General features: G+C 44.9%; 1 protein-coding gene across 1 annotated transcript in view; it reads left to right on the forward strand.

Moving 5' to 3' along the window:
* Positions 1-1948: 1948 nt before the first annotated feature.
* Positions 1949-17297, forward strand: part of LOC121150518 (zinc finger protein 1 homolog) — a 51764-nt gene continuing 36415 nt past the window's right edge. The window contains exon 1 of the mRNA XM_040971442.1: positions 1949-2058. Coding sequence (XP_040827376.1) covers positions 2030-2058 — 29 coding nt within the window. The 5' untranslated portion in view covers positions 1949-2029. The remainder of the gene's footprint in view (positions 2059-17297) is intronic.

Below are 17297 nucleotides of genomic sequence, written 5' to 3' on the forward strand. Positions count from 1 at the left end.
GCAGCCGGGAGAGCGCCTGCAGCCTCCTGGGGCCGCCATCTCGGCCCTTCCCTCCGCCAGGCCATCAGCAACCTGCATCCTCCTGGGGCCGTCATCTCAGCCCTCCCTCCGCCAGCCCGAAGATGGCGGTGGCACTGGGCGAATGCCCGGATGAAGGTGCCGGACCCTGAGGCCAGCAGGGCTCCACCCCCGCCTGGGCTCCCGAGTCCTGAGGAACCCGAGGCTGTCCTCACCCGGCAGTGGGCAGCAGCCTGTGGAGGGCAGAGACGGGACTCGAGGGAAGAGGAAGAGACGTGATGAGTGCAGCTGCAGGGGCGGCCGGAGGCGGGCGGTGAAGTGAAGCAGCCTAGCACGGGCCGAGGGCGGAACCACCGCCTCTCCCAGGCGGGGAGATCCCCGAGGGCCAGGCAGGGGCCGCCTCCCCGCCCTGGCCGACTCTCCCCTCCCTCTCCCCGCCTTGGCCGCTTCTCTCTCCCTGTCCCTGCCCTTCTCCCAGGCTCTCCCTTCCACTCTCCCCACTCTCTCCGCATCTCCCGCAGCACCTGCCTAGCATCACCCGGTGCCGCCTGCCCTCCAGACCCACCCGCCCCGCGCAGGTGCACCCCTGCTTGTCGGGTCTGCCCTTGCTGTGCATTTCCCGCAGCAAAGCGAGACAGGAAATCCACCCGCCTGTGGTCGCTGGCCTGTCCGCGCCAGCACTGTCCATTCTGACCGTGACCCTGAGCGGCCCTGGGAGCACTGGGGCCTCATGTCTCCCAGGCAGCAGCACTGGGGCCTCGGGTCTCCCAGGCAGCAGCATTGGGGCCTCAGGTGTCCCAGGCCGCCTCGGCGCCACAGCGTCTTCCTGGGGCTCTTGGCATCATGTCTCCCAGGCAGCAGCACTGGGGCCTCGTGTCTCCCAGGCAGCAGCACTGGGGCCTCATGTCTCCCAGGCAGCAGCACTGGGGCCTCGGGTCTCCCAGGCAGCAGCACTGGGGCCTCAGGTCTCCCAGGCAGCAGCACTGCATCCTCCTGTCTCCCAGGCAGCAGCTCTGGGGCCTCGCGTCTCCCAGGCCTCCCCGGCGCCGCAGCGTCTTATTGGGGCTCTGGGCGCAGGGCTCTAGCCAGGACCTGCAGTGCCTAACGCAGGAGCTCTGCATTTGAACATCTTTATTTCAAATATCTAGCAGGCATTTCCCGCAAAAAAAAAAAAAATGTCAAACGACCTAACGGGAAAGGGCCGATACAAAGGAGAAAGAATCTGCTGCAGGCTCAGTGAAGGTTGGCACACTTTTCGGAGTTCGGGGACAGACAGGGCAGGAGAGCCGCCAGCAGACGGACTTCTCTGAGCCGACAGCGCCCCCTGCGGCAGGGAGGCTCAAGCTTCAGCGCTGAGGCAAATCTCACTCCCCCTCCCGCCCTCACACCCTTGTGATTCTGATTGGCTGCGCCTCCTCTGGCGGTCTGCGAACGGTCCAATCACACGCGCCCAGGAAGCCTTGCAGAAGCACACTGCTTGTTTCCTGGTGCCAACTTCCTGGTTCTGTTGTGGGAGAAGCCCAGCACCGTGCAACCGCGGCCCGTGACCTGCTCGCCTAGTGAGAGGCTCCGGGCAGAGAGAAGCCCGGGACAGTGCAGCCCCTGCTGCCCGTGACCGTTCTCTCCTCGCGAGAGGCCCGAGAACTGCTCTGCTCGTGAGAGGCTCCAGGCTCCGCAGCCCTTGCTGCCCGTGACCTGCTCTGCTCGTGAGAGGTTCCAGGCTCCGCAGCCCTTGCTGCCCGTGACCTGCTCTGCTGCTGAGAGGTCCCGGGCAGAGAGAAGCCCGGGACAGTGCAGCCGTCCCGCCCCGAATCCTGCTCTGCTGTGGACAAGCCGGGGACAGTGCAGCGCTGCCGCCCCGAGACCTGCTCTGCTCTGAGAGGTCCCGGGCAGAGAGAAGCCCGGGACAGTGCAGCCGTCCCGCCCCATACCTGCTCTGCCGGTGAGAGGCTCCAGGCTCTGCAGCTCCTGCTGCCCGTGACCGTCCTCCAGCTCAGGCGCCCTGGGAAGGATGCCCGACTCCTTAGCTGCTGGGAAGTGGTGAGTGTGTGAGAGCGTCTCCTCAGGCCCCCAGGGCGGGAGGGGGGCCAGTAGCCAGACCTTGGTGGCCTCACTCTCCATTATTGACCTTGAACCTTCAGGACTCACATTTTTCCAAATCGTGCGGAGGGGAGGGGAGAGTGTCCAGGGACAGTTCCAACTTCATGTTGGGCCGGATTTTCTTTTTTAAAAATTGGTCCTAATTTTGTTGCAAAACAGCCTGTGGAGCCCACAGCTAAGTCCTCAGTGTAGCTCCTCCTAAGGGGCTCACAGTCACCTTGTCCCAATGTCAGATCAGCACAGACCCCAGCAGTTTACCTCACAGCTTTGCTCCAGGGTTGAGGGGCAGCATCGGGTTGGCAGAAGCCTGGAGTGGCACAGAGACCTTGCAGACAAATAACGGGGTGCAGCAGGGACTACCCCAAAGGGGTTTCTATGGAAGAACCGAGGAATAAGCCATTCAGGTACAAGCTGCCTGGCTCGATTTATCCTGATGGCTTTTGATATGGTGCCACCTGTCCCCACTGCTTAAGTTCTCGTAATTGGGAATGAACGTCCCATGAATTTTGGAGGGGGATAAGTCAGGTTCTGCAGAGAGCATTGAGGCAGGTAACAAATCCCTAAATGTCCAGAACTGCTCATAATGCCAAGAGCTGACTTCTGCCCTGAAAAATCACAACACAATCCACTGTTTCCCCAAGATACATTTCATTCAACTTTAGTCATTTATCTTTGTTTTTCCCCCACAAAATAACCATTAGCTATTGTCCCGTCCAGCAGGACAGTCAACAGGGGTTGCAGCCAACCTAGGAGAGAATGGGGGACAAGAGACACAAGAAATGGACAGCAGGACAGTATGTCTGATCAATCTGACCAAATTTTATTTTTCACACACAAGCCTTTGTACTCTGCAAAACAGGACCTATGGGTGAGGAGAAGAGGAAGTAGGGTCCGGGGGCTTTCACAGCTCTTTCTGAGTTGCCATTTCTAAAACTCCCTTATGCTTGCAAGAGAATGCTGGCAGGTATTTCTAAAACCCCCTTATGCTCACAAGAGGATGCTGGCTGGTAGGGCATAAGCCAGCATCTTGTTATGAGCACCAAGGGTAGTCAGAGCAGGGTGGGTTGCTAGGTAATCTGGAAACTGCAGGGTGTCTTAAGACTTGGTTCCTCTTGCATTTGCTAACTGGTATTTTCCACTGACCTAGATCTATATTCAAAATGGCTTCAGTATGGCTATAGTACATGGCTCCCAACAAGCTCTGGAAAAGGACTGTTTTCTGTGACCACTAGGCATAAGAGAAAAGCAGTGGCTGCCCACCTGACACACACAGTAAGCTATCATTGCTCTGAGTGTGACAGTGCTTAAGATGAAATTTGGGACTCACACGGCTTTATCAGAATGTATAGGTTCCAGTTTTGTTCAAATGCAGTGTGAAGTTAATGCACATAGTGGCTTAGATTTTGAAAATTCTCATTTATTTTCAGTCTTGTTGCTTCAGCCTGGTCCCAGCCTCGCCTGTTGCAGGCATGAGGAAAGTGAGACATTGGATGAAAATGTCTGCCTTTATCTCTGTGCACAGTAAATAACATTAGATGAAGCTTAAAGGTCTTGGGACATCTCCCTTTTACCTAACTGAAGTGCAGACACTTTATCAGAATGCTCTCACTTTGTGATTCCCCTTGGAAAATTTGCATGTTTCTTGATAATACCTTTCTCTTTTTGTTTTGCTGAGTTTGAAAAACTTTTGTAACAAACATGACCAACTTATCTTGACTCTCTCATTGCCTCTGAAAGATAGCAGTACAATGATAGAATGCTGCCCTAAAGCTGGAGGGCATCTGTTGTGTTCCCTCTGTTTTATATGGTTAGCCCCAGGCAGTGTTAATACTTTCTTTCCATTCCTTGCTGACATATTTGTATCAACTAATTAGAAGCTGATTACTTAAGGGGCAACGCAGAAATAATTGATGCCTAGGTTCACTTAGCCTTGCCTAAGGAGTGAAACCTTTGCAAAGACCCAGGTAAATCCTAGGACAATGTGGTTGGGATATACAGCAGTTTCATTTTACACCCACAAGTGGATTCAGTCAGAGGCAGTTTGTACCAACAAAGGATTTTTGTTAAAGTGGAATTTTTGTGGCCTGGAGTATTTACAAATTTGTGAATGTATTTGACTGGTTTAATAAAAAGTATCTGTTGTGCTCAATATGTGGTGCAAGGCTCTGAAGAACATGCAGGTTTCCTGAGACAAAAGAGTCACCTTGACTCTATGGAACTTGGACCTACCAGACCCTAGATAAGCTAAGGAGATAGCTCTGGGTGGGGTCCATAGATGAATTCTTAAAGGTGACAAAACCCAGAAAGAGCTAACACTTGTTGTCTGCTAATTTTATCCTGCACCTTTGTATTGAGGTTGAGCCTTGACTCCGTGGTCTCTAGTAACACTAGATGATGAAATAATTGACTTGTTTTGTAATTGGTGGTAAGTTGGTATTAAGCAAACATAACACATCTGATAATAATAATAAAAAATCTCAGGCCCTGCACAATGGCGCAAGTGGTTAAGGTCCTCGCCTTGCATGCCCAGGATCCCATATGGGTGCTGGTTCTAATCCCTGCAGCCCCACTTCCCATCCAGCTCCCTGCTTGTGGCCTGGGAAAGCAGTCGAGGACAGCCCAAAGCTTTGGGACCCTGCACCCGTGTGGGAGACCCGGAAGAGGTTCCTGGCTTCAGATCAGTCTTGGTCTTTCTTACCTGCGTCTGCAGAGGTGACTAAGTCCTGGTTCTATCTGATGTGTTTGATTGCCTAAAATTTATTTCTTCATTAATGTGATGGCATAGCAAATCAAGCTGCTACCTGCATATGGGTGCCAGTTCAAGATCTGACTGCTTCTTACAGTTGCGCTCCTCACTAGTAAATCTGGGAAAGCAGCCTGATGTGTCCCAAGTGCTCGAGTCTCTGCCGCTGGCAGGACACCCAGAAGAAGCTCTAATTTCCTTGCTTTGGCATGGGTCAGCAATTGCTGTCACATATGGAGTGAAACAGCAGATGGAATATTTTTCTCTGCATTTCAAATAAGTAAATACACTTGATTTTAGCCAAAGCCCGAGAAGTGATTCAAATAGGTAAATAACCCTTAAAAATATACATTTATTTATTTTTCAGTAAAAGCTGCAAATTAGAAGAGACAAAGATCATCTATTGAGTGTAGGAGGACATTGTGACCCTACAAGGTCAGCGAACACAGATTACAATTGATTGGATAATATTTGTTGAGGCCCCCAGGGCGGGAGTGGGGCCAGTAGCCAGACCTTGGTGGCCTCACTCTGCAGTATGTGTGTGAGAACACTTGGTGGAATATACAAGACAAAAGGAGTTCCAAATAAAAGCATAGTAACTGTTGATGGGCTTTGTTGATAAGCTCAATTCTTCCTCCATTATCTCATATGACCCTCAATGTATAAAGTCTGATGCCACTAATAATCCTCAGCTTTGACCATCAGTCAGGGTCCACGTGTGTTATTAGCGTGTTATTATCGGCTCCATGTACCAAGTGCATTGCTGCGGGACAGCGACAATCCAGTGCTTCACTCCCCCAGTGGCCAGAATGACCAGTGCTGGACCAAGCTGAATCCAGGAACCAGTAGTTTCCTCCAGGTGTTCCATGTGGGTTATAGGGGCTCAGGCACTTGGATGATCTGCCACTAATTTTCCCAGCTGATTAACAGAGAGCTGGGTTGGGAATGAAACAGCTGATTCCATATGTGATAGTGGTGTTATAATTGATAGCTTTACATATTATACCACAATGCTGGCCTTGGCTTTTTTTATACTGATGACAATATTTTTCTTGCTTTTTATTTCTCATATGCTGATTCATAGCAAGTGTTTTACATATGGGACAATATTCTCATGTTACAAATCATGATAAATTCTGATGCTGTATAAAGCATTGGTAAGGTAGAAGGATTGGAGTTTCACAGTTTCTTCATGTACATTTATTTATTTTGTGATTCTCTAGGAGTTGATTTGACTTAATATTTTTCATCTAGTATTAACTGAATTCTCTGTGTGATAACTTTGCTAAATAGTAGTTGCCACTAACTTATACTGTGAGCAGGAACTTGTACTGATTCCTCTACATAATACGCTGCTCTGTTTAGAATCACTGGGGAGAAGCCTGTGGTCCTCAAAATTATGTGTGAAAAGCTGCACCAAACATCCATGCCAATTCTTCCCTTCAAATTGTTTTTTTTTTTTTTCTCATAGTTTTAAAAAATATTTATTATTCAGGTATTTTATTTGTAAGTCTTGGAGACAGAGTGATTTGTCATTTTCTAGTTAACTCCTTAAATTCTTGCAAAGTTGTGCCAAGGCCTGGTCAAAAATAGGAGCCAGGAACTCCGTCTGTGTCGATGAGAGGAGTCGCAAAGACTCACTTGTGAAATTCGCTGATTGCTTCCAGGGAGTGCAGTAGCAGCAAGATGGAGTTTGTTGTGGAGTCATGAGACAAACAAAGCAATTCCAGTGCAGAATGAGGGTCTTCGGAGTGTTTTCTCAACCACACCACCAGATTCCCACACCTGATTTTATTTGAGCACCTTATTGGATTTCATTTTCTGTCATTAAGATGTAAAGGATGTGTGCCTCCTAAATTTTTATTTGTATAGTTTATGTAGGTCTGCAATGTTCATTGCCTATAATCTAAACCCAATTTTAAATAACACTGTACTATTCCTTGGGAAGTTCAGGTATGTTATGGTCCCAATTTTTTCACCTATCCTGTATATAATTTCTGTCATTCCTTTTAGTTATTATAAATTGAAACAATGTTGTTCATTGTTGGTGATATCACTTTGAATAAAGATGTATATATTAAATGATATGCGAATAGAGAATGAATGTGCCCTCATTTGATGCCAAACACTTTTTGAATGACCTGACATCTAAATCATGTTGAACTTTTTGCCTGATTAATTTCTGTATTATTTGTTTAAGAGAATGTGAGAGAAAATTTGAATTCCAATTCACTGTTTTGCTTCTTAAGTGTCCACAGCTGCCAAGTATGTCTCAGGGCTTCGGCTGGGAGCCGAGAACCCAGTGCGGGTTCTTCCTGTGGGTAGCACAAACCCAGTGCCTGAGGCCATCACTGCTTCCCCAGGTCTGCTTTAGTAGGAAGCTGGAATCAAGATCAGAACTAGGAATGTGACCCTGGTATTCTAATGTAAGCTAGAAGTTTCTTGACTGCTGGGCTAAACACTCATCTTGTGTGTGTGTGTATGTTTATTACTGTTGTTAACTGAGATACATTAATTAAATTTTGAATACCTTACCTGTAATTTGACATCAGTATAAAAATGAATAAAACAGGGTAAGACAGGTATGGGTATGGTGGAGTGAATCCATCTCACTTGAATGCACCTAATTCAAGTCCTGGCTACTCCACCCACCCTTCCTTTCCTTCCCTTCCCTTCCCTTCCCTTCCCTTTCCTTCCCTTCCCTTCCCTTTCCTTCCTTCTTGTCTTTCTTTCTTTCTTCCTTTCTTTCCTTCCTTCCTTCCTTCCTCTTTCTTTCTTTCTTTCTTTCTTTCTTTCTTTCTTTCTTTCTTTCTTTCTTTCTTTCTTTCTTTCTTTCTTTCTTTCTTTCTTTCTTTCTTTCTTCCTTCTTCTTTTTTTCTTTCTTCCTTTCTCTTCTTTCCTTCTTCTTTCTTCCTTCCTTCCTTCTTTCTTTCTTCTCTTCTTTCTTCTTTCTTTCTTTCTTTCTTTCTTTCTTTCTTTCTTCTTCTTCTTCTTTCTTCTTCTTCTTCTTCTTCCTTTCTTTCTTTCTTTCTTTCTTTCTTTTTCTTTTTTTATTATAAAGGCAGAGATACAGAGAGGAGGAGATACAGGGAGGAAGATCTTCTGTCCAATGGTTCACTCCTGGAGCTGAGCCAATCCGAAGCCAGGAGCCAGAAGCTCTTACAGGTCTCCCACATGGGTGCAGGGTCCCAAAGCTTTGGGCTGTCCTCAACTGCTTTCCCAGGGCACAAGCAGGGAGCTGGATGTGAAGTGGGGCTGCAGGGATTAGAACTGGTGCCCATAAGGGATCCCGGAGTGTGCAAGGCGAGGAATTTAACCACGATGTCATCGCTCTGGGCCCTACTCCACCCTTTCAGTCCAGCTTCCTACTAATGCATCTGAGAAGCAGCTGGTGGTGGCATAAGGGCTTGCAAATCTCCCACCCATATATGAGACACAAGAGGAATTGTGGGACTTGGAGTCAGTCTGACACAGCCACAGCTGTGAAAACCATTCAGAAATAAAGCAGTGAATGAAACATCTGTTTTTCTGTCATTCTTCCTTTCAAGTGAATAGAAACATTGTAACTAAAATGTAACTATTTTTCCACCTAAGTTCAAGGTTAGTTTTCCAACAGTGACACTTACAAAATGCCAGGTAACACCTTTGTAAATCAAGTATGGGATGAGCAAGAGGTTCAATGGGAAAAGCAACCCTGATTTTTGATTAGAAGAGTTTGTAACAGATGTGAGGTAACATGTTACATTGCCAGCATGCCATGTAGTGGAATGGACTGGTTATAGTCTTATATTCATTTTCTGATCTAGTTCCCTGCTAATGTGCTTGAAAGACAGCAGAAAATGTCCCAATTCTTTGGACACCTGCACCCCTGTGGAGGAGCTCAATGGAGTTCCAGGCTCCTGGTTTGGGCCCGCGTCTTGCTGCCTATTGTGGCCACATGGGGAGTGAACAAATCAAGGGAAGCTCTCTCAATCTGTCTGGCTTTGATTCTTGCTCTAATGCTCACATTTAAGCAAATAAATAAATTGTTTTTCAAAAATTAAAAAGGACCTGGAGTGATAGTCTAGTGGCTAAAATCCTTGCCTTGAATGGGATATGGAACTAAATATAAAGAAAAAGAAAAAAAGTGATAAAGACTTAAAAGAGCACTAACCATATTTTATACTCTGTAGATAGGAACTGTTAAATTTCATTTAGATAGTGTGTGAAGGGGTGATTTCTGATTTTTTGAAAATTCTAGTAAATTTTGATCAGCATGTTAATGAATGCTACCATAAGGTACAGTGCAGTATTTGAATATACATGCAGCATGAGCCGAGTAAGCCGGGTAGCCAGGCTTTCCATTCATCTTTACTGTTACGGTGTACCAGGCCTTTCATTCCACTTTCTGAAGTTTGTCAGATTGTGAACTGTAACCGCCACACACTGTGATGGAACACTGGATCTTGTTCCTTCTGTCACATGTTCTTTCGCTACCAGTTCCATCTCCTTCCTATCCCCAGTCCTCATTCTTCACCTGTAATAATCACATCCTAATTTTGCACCCATTATTTTTTGATGTTTGTATGTACAATAATATGCTAGATTTATTTCTGCATTTGCATTATTTTATAATATTCAGTTTTTTTTTTTAAGATTTACTTATTTTTATTGAAAAGTCGAATTTACAGAGAGAAGGAGAGAAAGATCTTTCATCTACTACTTCAGTCTCCAAGTGGCTACAAGTGCCAGGCTGCGCTGATCCAAAGCCAGCAGCGAGGAACTTCTGATTCTCCCAGGTGGGTGCAGCATCCCAAGGCTGTGGGCTATCCTCAACTGCTTTCTGAGCACACAGGCAAGTAGCTCGATGAGAAGTGGGACAGCTGGGACACGAGCCGATACCTAAGTGGGATCCTGGTGCTTGCAAGGTTAGGACTTCAGACCCTAGGCTACCATGCTGAGCCCTATTACATCCAGTTGATTCTATTTTGCAGCACATAATAATATTTTACTGTTTTTAATGGCTAAATGCCATCTTGGAAATCATTAGGTTTCACTACTAATACATGTAGGGGAACAATACTTAAAAACAAAAAGGATTGAGCATCTTCATTTCTGCTTCCGTGTCTTTGATTTCCTTCCCTTGCCTACCTCCTTTGGGAAAATATTAAATTGCGTAACAATGAAATGTCGGCATTTTAATTTTATTGCATATTTTAGAGCTTTTGATTTTTTTGGCATTCAGTTGTATGATGGCTATAGGTTTGTCATCTGTAGATACTTTACTGAGGTATACTTATACCTCAGTTGTGGTATATTGGGGTATATCTGTACATATTTGTAGATTTGCACAACTTACATATATGTAAGTATTACAAAATATTGAATTTTATTGAAAGTTTTCTGTAAGATTATTCCAATGATGCTTATCTTCCATCCTGCTTATGTGAAATATTTGGCTTGTTGATTTTCATTTATTGGCCCATTTTCTACATCCTGAAGTTAGATGCACCTTAATTATTATGTGTGAGTTTATTGGTGTGTAATTGGATTCTTTTTATGTATATTATGTTAATAATTTTACCTCTATTTTTATCAGGCATACTTTATGATTTTTTTTAGCTATTCTAGGATATGAAAAGTTATTTCAGAAGAAACATTAAGAAGTAATTACATTATATCTTTCAATTTAAAATTGAATTTTAAATCTCCCAGCAGGTGATTCAGTCTAGTTTTGGAATCTAAGTATTGTTAGGTGCAGAATAAATTTGGGACTTTTTTTTCCTTTCATATTTTTATATTAGTTCTAGAATCTTTGGTGTTAGTTTGATAGAATTTAGTAGTGAAGACATCTGCTATTGACCTTTTGTTTGCAGTTTTTATTCCTGATTCAATGTTGTTACTTACTCTTGATTGTATCAGGTTTTTTTTTCTTTAAAGATTTCTTTATTTTTATTGAAAAACAAAATTTATAGAGAGGAGGAGAGACAGAAAGATCATCTATCCAATGATCCCCAATGGCCAGAGCTAGCCCACAGAAGCCAGGAGCCAGGAGCATCTTTTGGGTCTCCACGTGGATGCAGGGTTCTGAGTCTTTGGGCTGTCTTCAGCTGCTTTCCCAGGCCACAAGGAGGGAGCCGGTTGGGAAGAGGAGCAACTGGGATTTGAATTGGTGCCCATATGGAATCCCAGTGCATTCAAGGTGAGGACTTTAGCCACTAGGCTACTGCACTGCCCCCTTGTCAGATTTTTAATGTCTTTGTGATTCTGTTTGGTAGGCTCCAGAATTCAACCATTTCTAACAGCTTGTTTGTTTATAATTTCTGTTAGCAGTCCCTAGTGACCCCTTGCATTTCTCTCAAATAAATCTTTTAAAAAATTGTTCATTTTTATTAGAAAGGCATATATACAGAGAGAAGGAGATGCAGAAATATATTCCATCCACTGGTTCACTCCCCAAGTAGCCACAGTGGCTGGAGCTGAGCCGATCCAAAGCCAGGAGCCAGGATCATCTTCTAGGTCATCCATGCAGATTCAGGGTTCCAAGGCTTTGGGTCATCCTATACTGCTTTCTCAGAGCACAAGCAGGGAGCTTGGAAGAAAAGTGGAGCAGCTGGGATAGAACTGGCATCTATATGGGATCCTGGTGTGTGCAAGGAGAGGACTTCAGACACTAGGCTACCACACCAGGCCCAGTGATTGAAAATTTAAGAGCAATACGGTGATAAGCTTGGTTCCCCCTGAGGTCTCTTCTCTTTGGCTAACTCACAGCCTCAGTCTTTTTCTACCTCACGTGGTGTTTACTCTATCCATGTGCAACCTTTTCTAAAGGAACCTGAGTCAGTTTTAAAAAGGGCTTCACAGTTTTCATATTATTTTCTGGTAGCAGCCTTCTTAAAACTGCTGTCTCAAAGTAGGGTCACATTGGTGGTCTACCCTTCATGATTTAAAATTTAGGGGAACACATTTATGTCCATAGTAGTTAGACAGGAACCAGTGAACTGCTCTAAAGAAAGCCATCTCTGAAGTGGGTTAGTGTTATGATTATTCTTGACTTCATTGTGGAAAAACAGGTGCAGAGTAGAGTGCGGGGTAATGGTTAACTAAGTTTATACAGTGTCAGGCTCACCCACAGAGGTTCAGAGCACCAGCCACTTATGAGCCTTACTGTGGGGAGTACAGGGTTAGGCAACATTCCAAGGGATTATAAAACATCCAACTCTGATGTCCAGTCTTCCAAAACTCTAGTCCCATGCAAGGCTCTTGCATGTGAATGGGGGCAGGGGAGTCTTCTGCTGTATGGCTCTCTGGAATGTCTGCCAGGCATCCACACCAGCACGTACTTAAATCAATCGCACTGGAAAGTAACACTTGAGACTAAATGAAACATGGAATGATGCATTTCCAAAAAGAGAAACCTAATACCATTGTAACACAGTATTAGCTAATGCTGCTTATTTTCCTACATTATCTACTAAACTGACCCAATGATAAATCAATGAAGGTTTTCTGCTGTTTGACAAGTAACTATTATACTAAGACCTTCAAACTTATCATAGGTGTGTTTGTCAACACATGCAATGATATTGCCAGTTTAGTGAACTAGGGGTGATATTTACAAGACTAAAAAGAATTGGGCCAGTGTGGTAGCCTAGTGGCTAAAGTCCTCACCTTGAACATGCCAGGATCCCATGTGGATGCCAGTTCTAATCCTGGTGGCTCCACTTTCCATCCAGCTCCCTGCTTGAGGCCTGGGAAAGCAGTCAAGGATGGCCCAAGGCCTTGGGGCCCTGCACCTGTGTGGGAGACCTGGAGGAACCCCCTGGATCCTGGCTTTGGATCAGTGCAATTCCAGCCATTGTGGCCAATTGGGGAGTGAATCATTGGATAGAAGATCTTCCTCTTTGTTTCTCCTCCTCCCTGTATATCTGACTTTGCAAAAAAAAAAAAAATAATAAATCTTTTAAAAAAAGATTAATATGACAATTTATATTGTAATTATTAGATTAAAAATTATATTCTTAATATTTTCAAAGCTTGGCCTGACTCAAGCAAAAGAAAACGTCACAAGGGACCCATCCTGCTCATCTCTCCCAGAGGAGCCCTGCCCTCCTTATCTGCATGCCTCAAAGGGCTCTTCTGAGTTTAGATGCCCCGAACATGCAACCTTGTATGATAACCAGCTTCTGCCACAGCAGCTTGGATGATCCAGACCATCTCTGTGGCTCCCACACACAGATTATGTGGGTCATTAATTGGAGACATATCATTGAATTTAATTTTCTTTTATCTAATATGTTCTACTTGCGGCATTTAGAGACATGTAAATTTGGAGAATAGGCAAGCACACATGAGAGAGTGGAAAGGACAGCGAGACCCTCTATCACCAGGTCACTCCCACCATGGACCCAGTGTCTCCAGGTCGAAGCTTGGTCAGGTCCAATCCAGGAGCAAGAAATCCCCATTGGGGCTCTCATGTAGGTATCAGGGGTTCAATCTCGAATATCTGTCACTGCCATTTCAGGGGTCTCATCGGGAAGTTGATCAGAAGCAGAGTGGCTGGTGTAGAAACTGGTGCTCTGTTAACAGGATGACAGCATTATAAGTGGTGGCTCAACCTGCTTTGTCTCTATGACACCCCTGATAAAAATATTTTAAAGAAAGATTCTCACAAAGATTCTCAAAATGGCGTAAAAGAGAGATAGCAAATAGAGACATATTTGAAGAAAATTCAGTATTCAATAAAGGCAGCAAGACTCAATGTTATTTGAACTTACCCCATCATGACCAGGTCAAAGGAAACCTGTAGTCTCGGTAATTGCAAGTGAGACCACAGGACTCCCCCTGCTGCTGACTGCCAGCAGAAGGTGACATCACTGCTTTTTCTGTCCTCAGTTCCCTGCGGCCAGAACCACGCTCTGGCTGAGTGGAGTGGAGGTTGGGCCCGGGGCCTGCAGGGGTGGTGAGGCTGTATATGAGCGTGAGGACACGTGGATCCCACCTTGTCCGTCTGCAGTTCCACTGTGGGTGACTGTATGGAAGCAGCACATTTGCAGTGACTTTGCATGGAAGTATTAAAGGTATTAGGGAGAAGTCCACAGAGGACTGGGCTTTTTTTTTTTTAATAAACATTATTTTAAAATTTGTTTGTATTTGAAAGCATTATGGGAAAAGAAACAAAGATGGAGAGGGATCTGCCATCTGCTGGTTCATTCACAAATGTCCTCATTAGCTGAAGGAGGGCTGGCCCTAGTTAGGAGCATGGAGCTTCTCCTGGCCCTCCCACATGGGTAGAGGGGCCTGAGGACTTAGACCATCCTTTACTGCTTTCCCAAGCTATTAGGGGCATGGATTGTAAGTGGAGCAGCTGGGACTCGAGCCGGCACCCATATCGGATGCCAGCACTGCAGGTGCTTAGCTACTGACCGCTGGTCCTGTCTTTTTGTATGTTTTTGTTGTAGAGGCAAGGACAAAGAGCATGGAGAGCGAGTACTCATAAGCTGGTTCACTACTCAAATTCTTGTAACATAATGGACTAAGTTACTCCTGGCAGCTAATGAGGCAAGTGTGGTAACACAGCAGGTTAGCAAGTGATTTAGATACCAGTATTTTGTTTAAAGAGTGCCAGATCAGGATTTGGCTACTTCTAATTAGCAGCTTCTTGCTGATGTTTCTGGATAGATAGCAAAAGCCTACTTGAGTTTTTTTTTTTTTTTTTAATTTATTTATTTTTACTGAAAAGTCAGATATACAGAGAGAAGAGACAGAGAGGAAGATCTTCCATCCAATGATTCACTCCCCAAGTGACTGCAATGGCTGGTGCCATGCCAGTCTGAAGCCAGGCTGAACTTGCTCCTTCCATGTCTCCCACACAGGTGCAGGTTCCCAAGGCTTTGGGCCATCCTCAGCTGCTTTCCCAGGCCACAAGCAGGGAGCTGGATGGGAAGTAGGGCTGCCAGGATTAGAACCGGCGCCCATATGGGATTCTGGCATGTTCAAGGAGAGGCCTAGCTGCTAGGCCACTGCACCAGACCCCCTAGTTAAATTTTTAACTATCCATATGGGAGCAAGCATGGATGAAATTCCTCATTTCTAGCTTTGAATGGGCTTAGCTTGGCTCTTGTAAGTGTGTGAGGAGCATGAACCACTAGATATAAGTTCTTTTTGCATTGTAAATAAATGAAATAATTGTTAATTATTTGGAAGCTATGTCTTAAGCTAAGTATCCAACATAGCTGAACGTGTCTACTTGAACTTCATATTTCAGTGATGCTCCAAGTGGGCTTGTGCAGTCAGCTATAATTGAATCTGGCATGATGGTTGCATCTCAGCCAGGCACTCTGGGTTGTGTTCTGCAAACCAGAAACTAAATCACTATGGCAACAGTTTTCAGAAGTTAAAAGTATTTGAAAATTGGTGGTGGTGATGATCAGAATTGAAAAAAATGAGTTAAATTTACAAATTTTCTGGTGACTTCTATTTATATCATTTTTGACATTATAAAAGGATACAATGACTTATTTCAAAATTTCAAGTGATAGGTTATATTTTAATATCTAACTCCAGTTGAAATTAAATGTGATTTCCTGTATAAGCTATGTTGTGTATTTATATGTTGATGTGAGTGTAACAGTAAGGGATGGCCACACATAAATTACATGAATTACAATGATTGTTCCAGAGCTAAGAGCTTTTGGAGAAAGGTGACATTAATGTGCATGTCTTTCTAAGAATGGGATTATAAAATGAATTAATTTGTTAAAGGCACATGGCAATGTTTTTCATAGTAATGAATCAAAAAGACTAACCTTGGGCCTGGCATTGTGGTACAGTGTGTTAGATCACTGCTGGTCATACTGCATAGAATATTGCAGTGCCAGATTGATTCCTGGCTGCTCCTTATTCAGATTCCTGCTAATGTGCTTGGGAAGGCAGTGGAATTTGGCCCAGAGATTTGGATCCTTGCCCTCCATGTGGATGAAGGTAGAATTAATTGCTTCCTGGTCCATTGATCTTGTCTCTGCTTCTGTACCAGTACCAGTTCCAGGCTGTATTGATTCCACTGCCCTGCAGTGTGTCTTGATCTGGAATTGTGATTTCAGCTTCATTTTGTTATTCCAGATAGCTTTGACTATGTGTGGTCTTCTCTGTTTCCAGATGGATTTTTGTATGATCTTTTCTAGCTCTGAGAAGAATGTTTTCAGAATTTTGATTCATATCACCCTCAATTTGTATATTACTTTCAGTACTATGGATTTTTTAAAAGATTTATTTATTTAGTATATATTTTTTATTGTTATAATTTTTTACATAGTTGACAAGGGAACAAAGGGTCAAGGCCTGCAGGAAAGTTGGTAAGACCATTGTTTCCATATTATTATTATTCTTTTCTGTATCTGGGGTAAGGGAGGAATTACCCCAGATAAGGGAGAAGCCCCACCCAGTCTCCAACCCATGCCAGTTCCCCGATGTGGAGCACGCTCTGAGGGTCCAACTCAGGTGGTCTCGATAGTTCACAAGTTCTGAATTGCTGCCAATCTCACCCTTCCAAACATAGTGAAATCTCTACAGAATGCACTGGCTTATATAGTTCACCTTAGAATCTCCGTTTGCCCAGATTTTCACTGCCAACACCTGGCTGGGAGAGTAGATCAATTAGTTCCTTCCTCTGTTGTGGTACTAGGTGTCATCTGCAGGTTCTGATGGACTGCTGTATCCTCCCTGTGTACCTGGATATGCTGTCCACTGTGTCATCTGAGCCTCTGAGGAGGCTTAGCTTTGACACATGCACTCCATGTTCAGACCATGTAACCTGCACTTCTCTTCATGTTGGGATTCTGAGATCAGCAATTCAGTTGGGGGATTCCCAAAGAAACTTCATCCTAGGTGATCCCAGACTGGATTCTTGTGTGTGCATGCCAATGCATGGTTTGGCACAGTTTTTCACCCTAATCAGCTTATACAATTGTTGGGTCAGTTCTGTTTACAGCCCTGTTTTTCACTGGAACCAATGGGTGTTAAAGTCCAGATTGAATCTGCCCAGCACACACTGGCCCTCACATAAACCAGTGGGAGCTGCAGCCTATTTGGAGTGACCCACACTAACACCCACCAGGCCTTCCCATTGCTCTGCATCCCAGGCTTGCCCATATGTACCACCGACTTGTCCCATCTGTCCCACATTCCATTCAGCTCTCATACATGTCAGTGGGCATTGAAGGCTAGTTCAACCCAACCAGGCCCGCCATCCAGCCCACACATAGGCTGACAGGTGCCGTTCTGACTATCCACTGCTGCCCCAGTCCTGGCTTTCATGCTCTCCAGTGGGAGTGATAACCCCAGAGGGAGGTACCCATTGTTTCCCTACTGGGCCACTCCTACTTCTGGATCATGCACTTTCCAGGTGGTACTGCAGTTGAGTTTAATAGAGTTTGCCCCCACTGCCAACCTCTGCCAG

Source organism: Ochotona curzoniae, unplaced genomic scaffold (genome assembly GCF_017591425.1).
Source record: "Ochotona curzoniae isolate NIBS_2020 unplaced genomic scaffold, NIBS_Ocur_1.0 contig_2157, whole genome shotgun sequence".
In the NCBI taxonomy this organism is placed as follows: Eukaryota; Metazoa; Chordata; class Mammalia; order Lagomorpha; family Ochotonidae; genus Ochotona; species Ochotona curzoniae.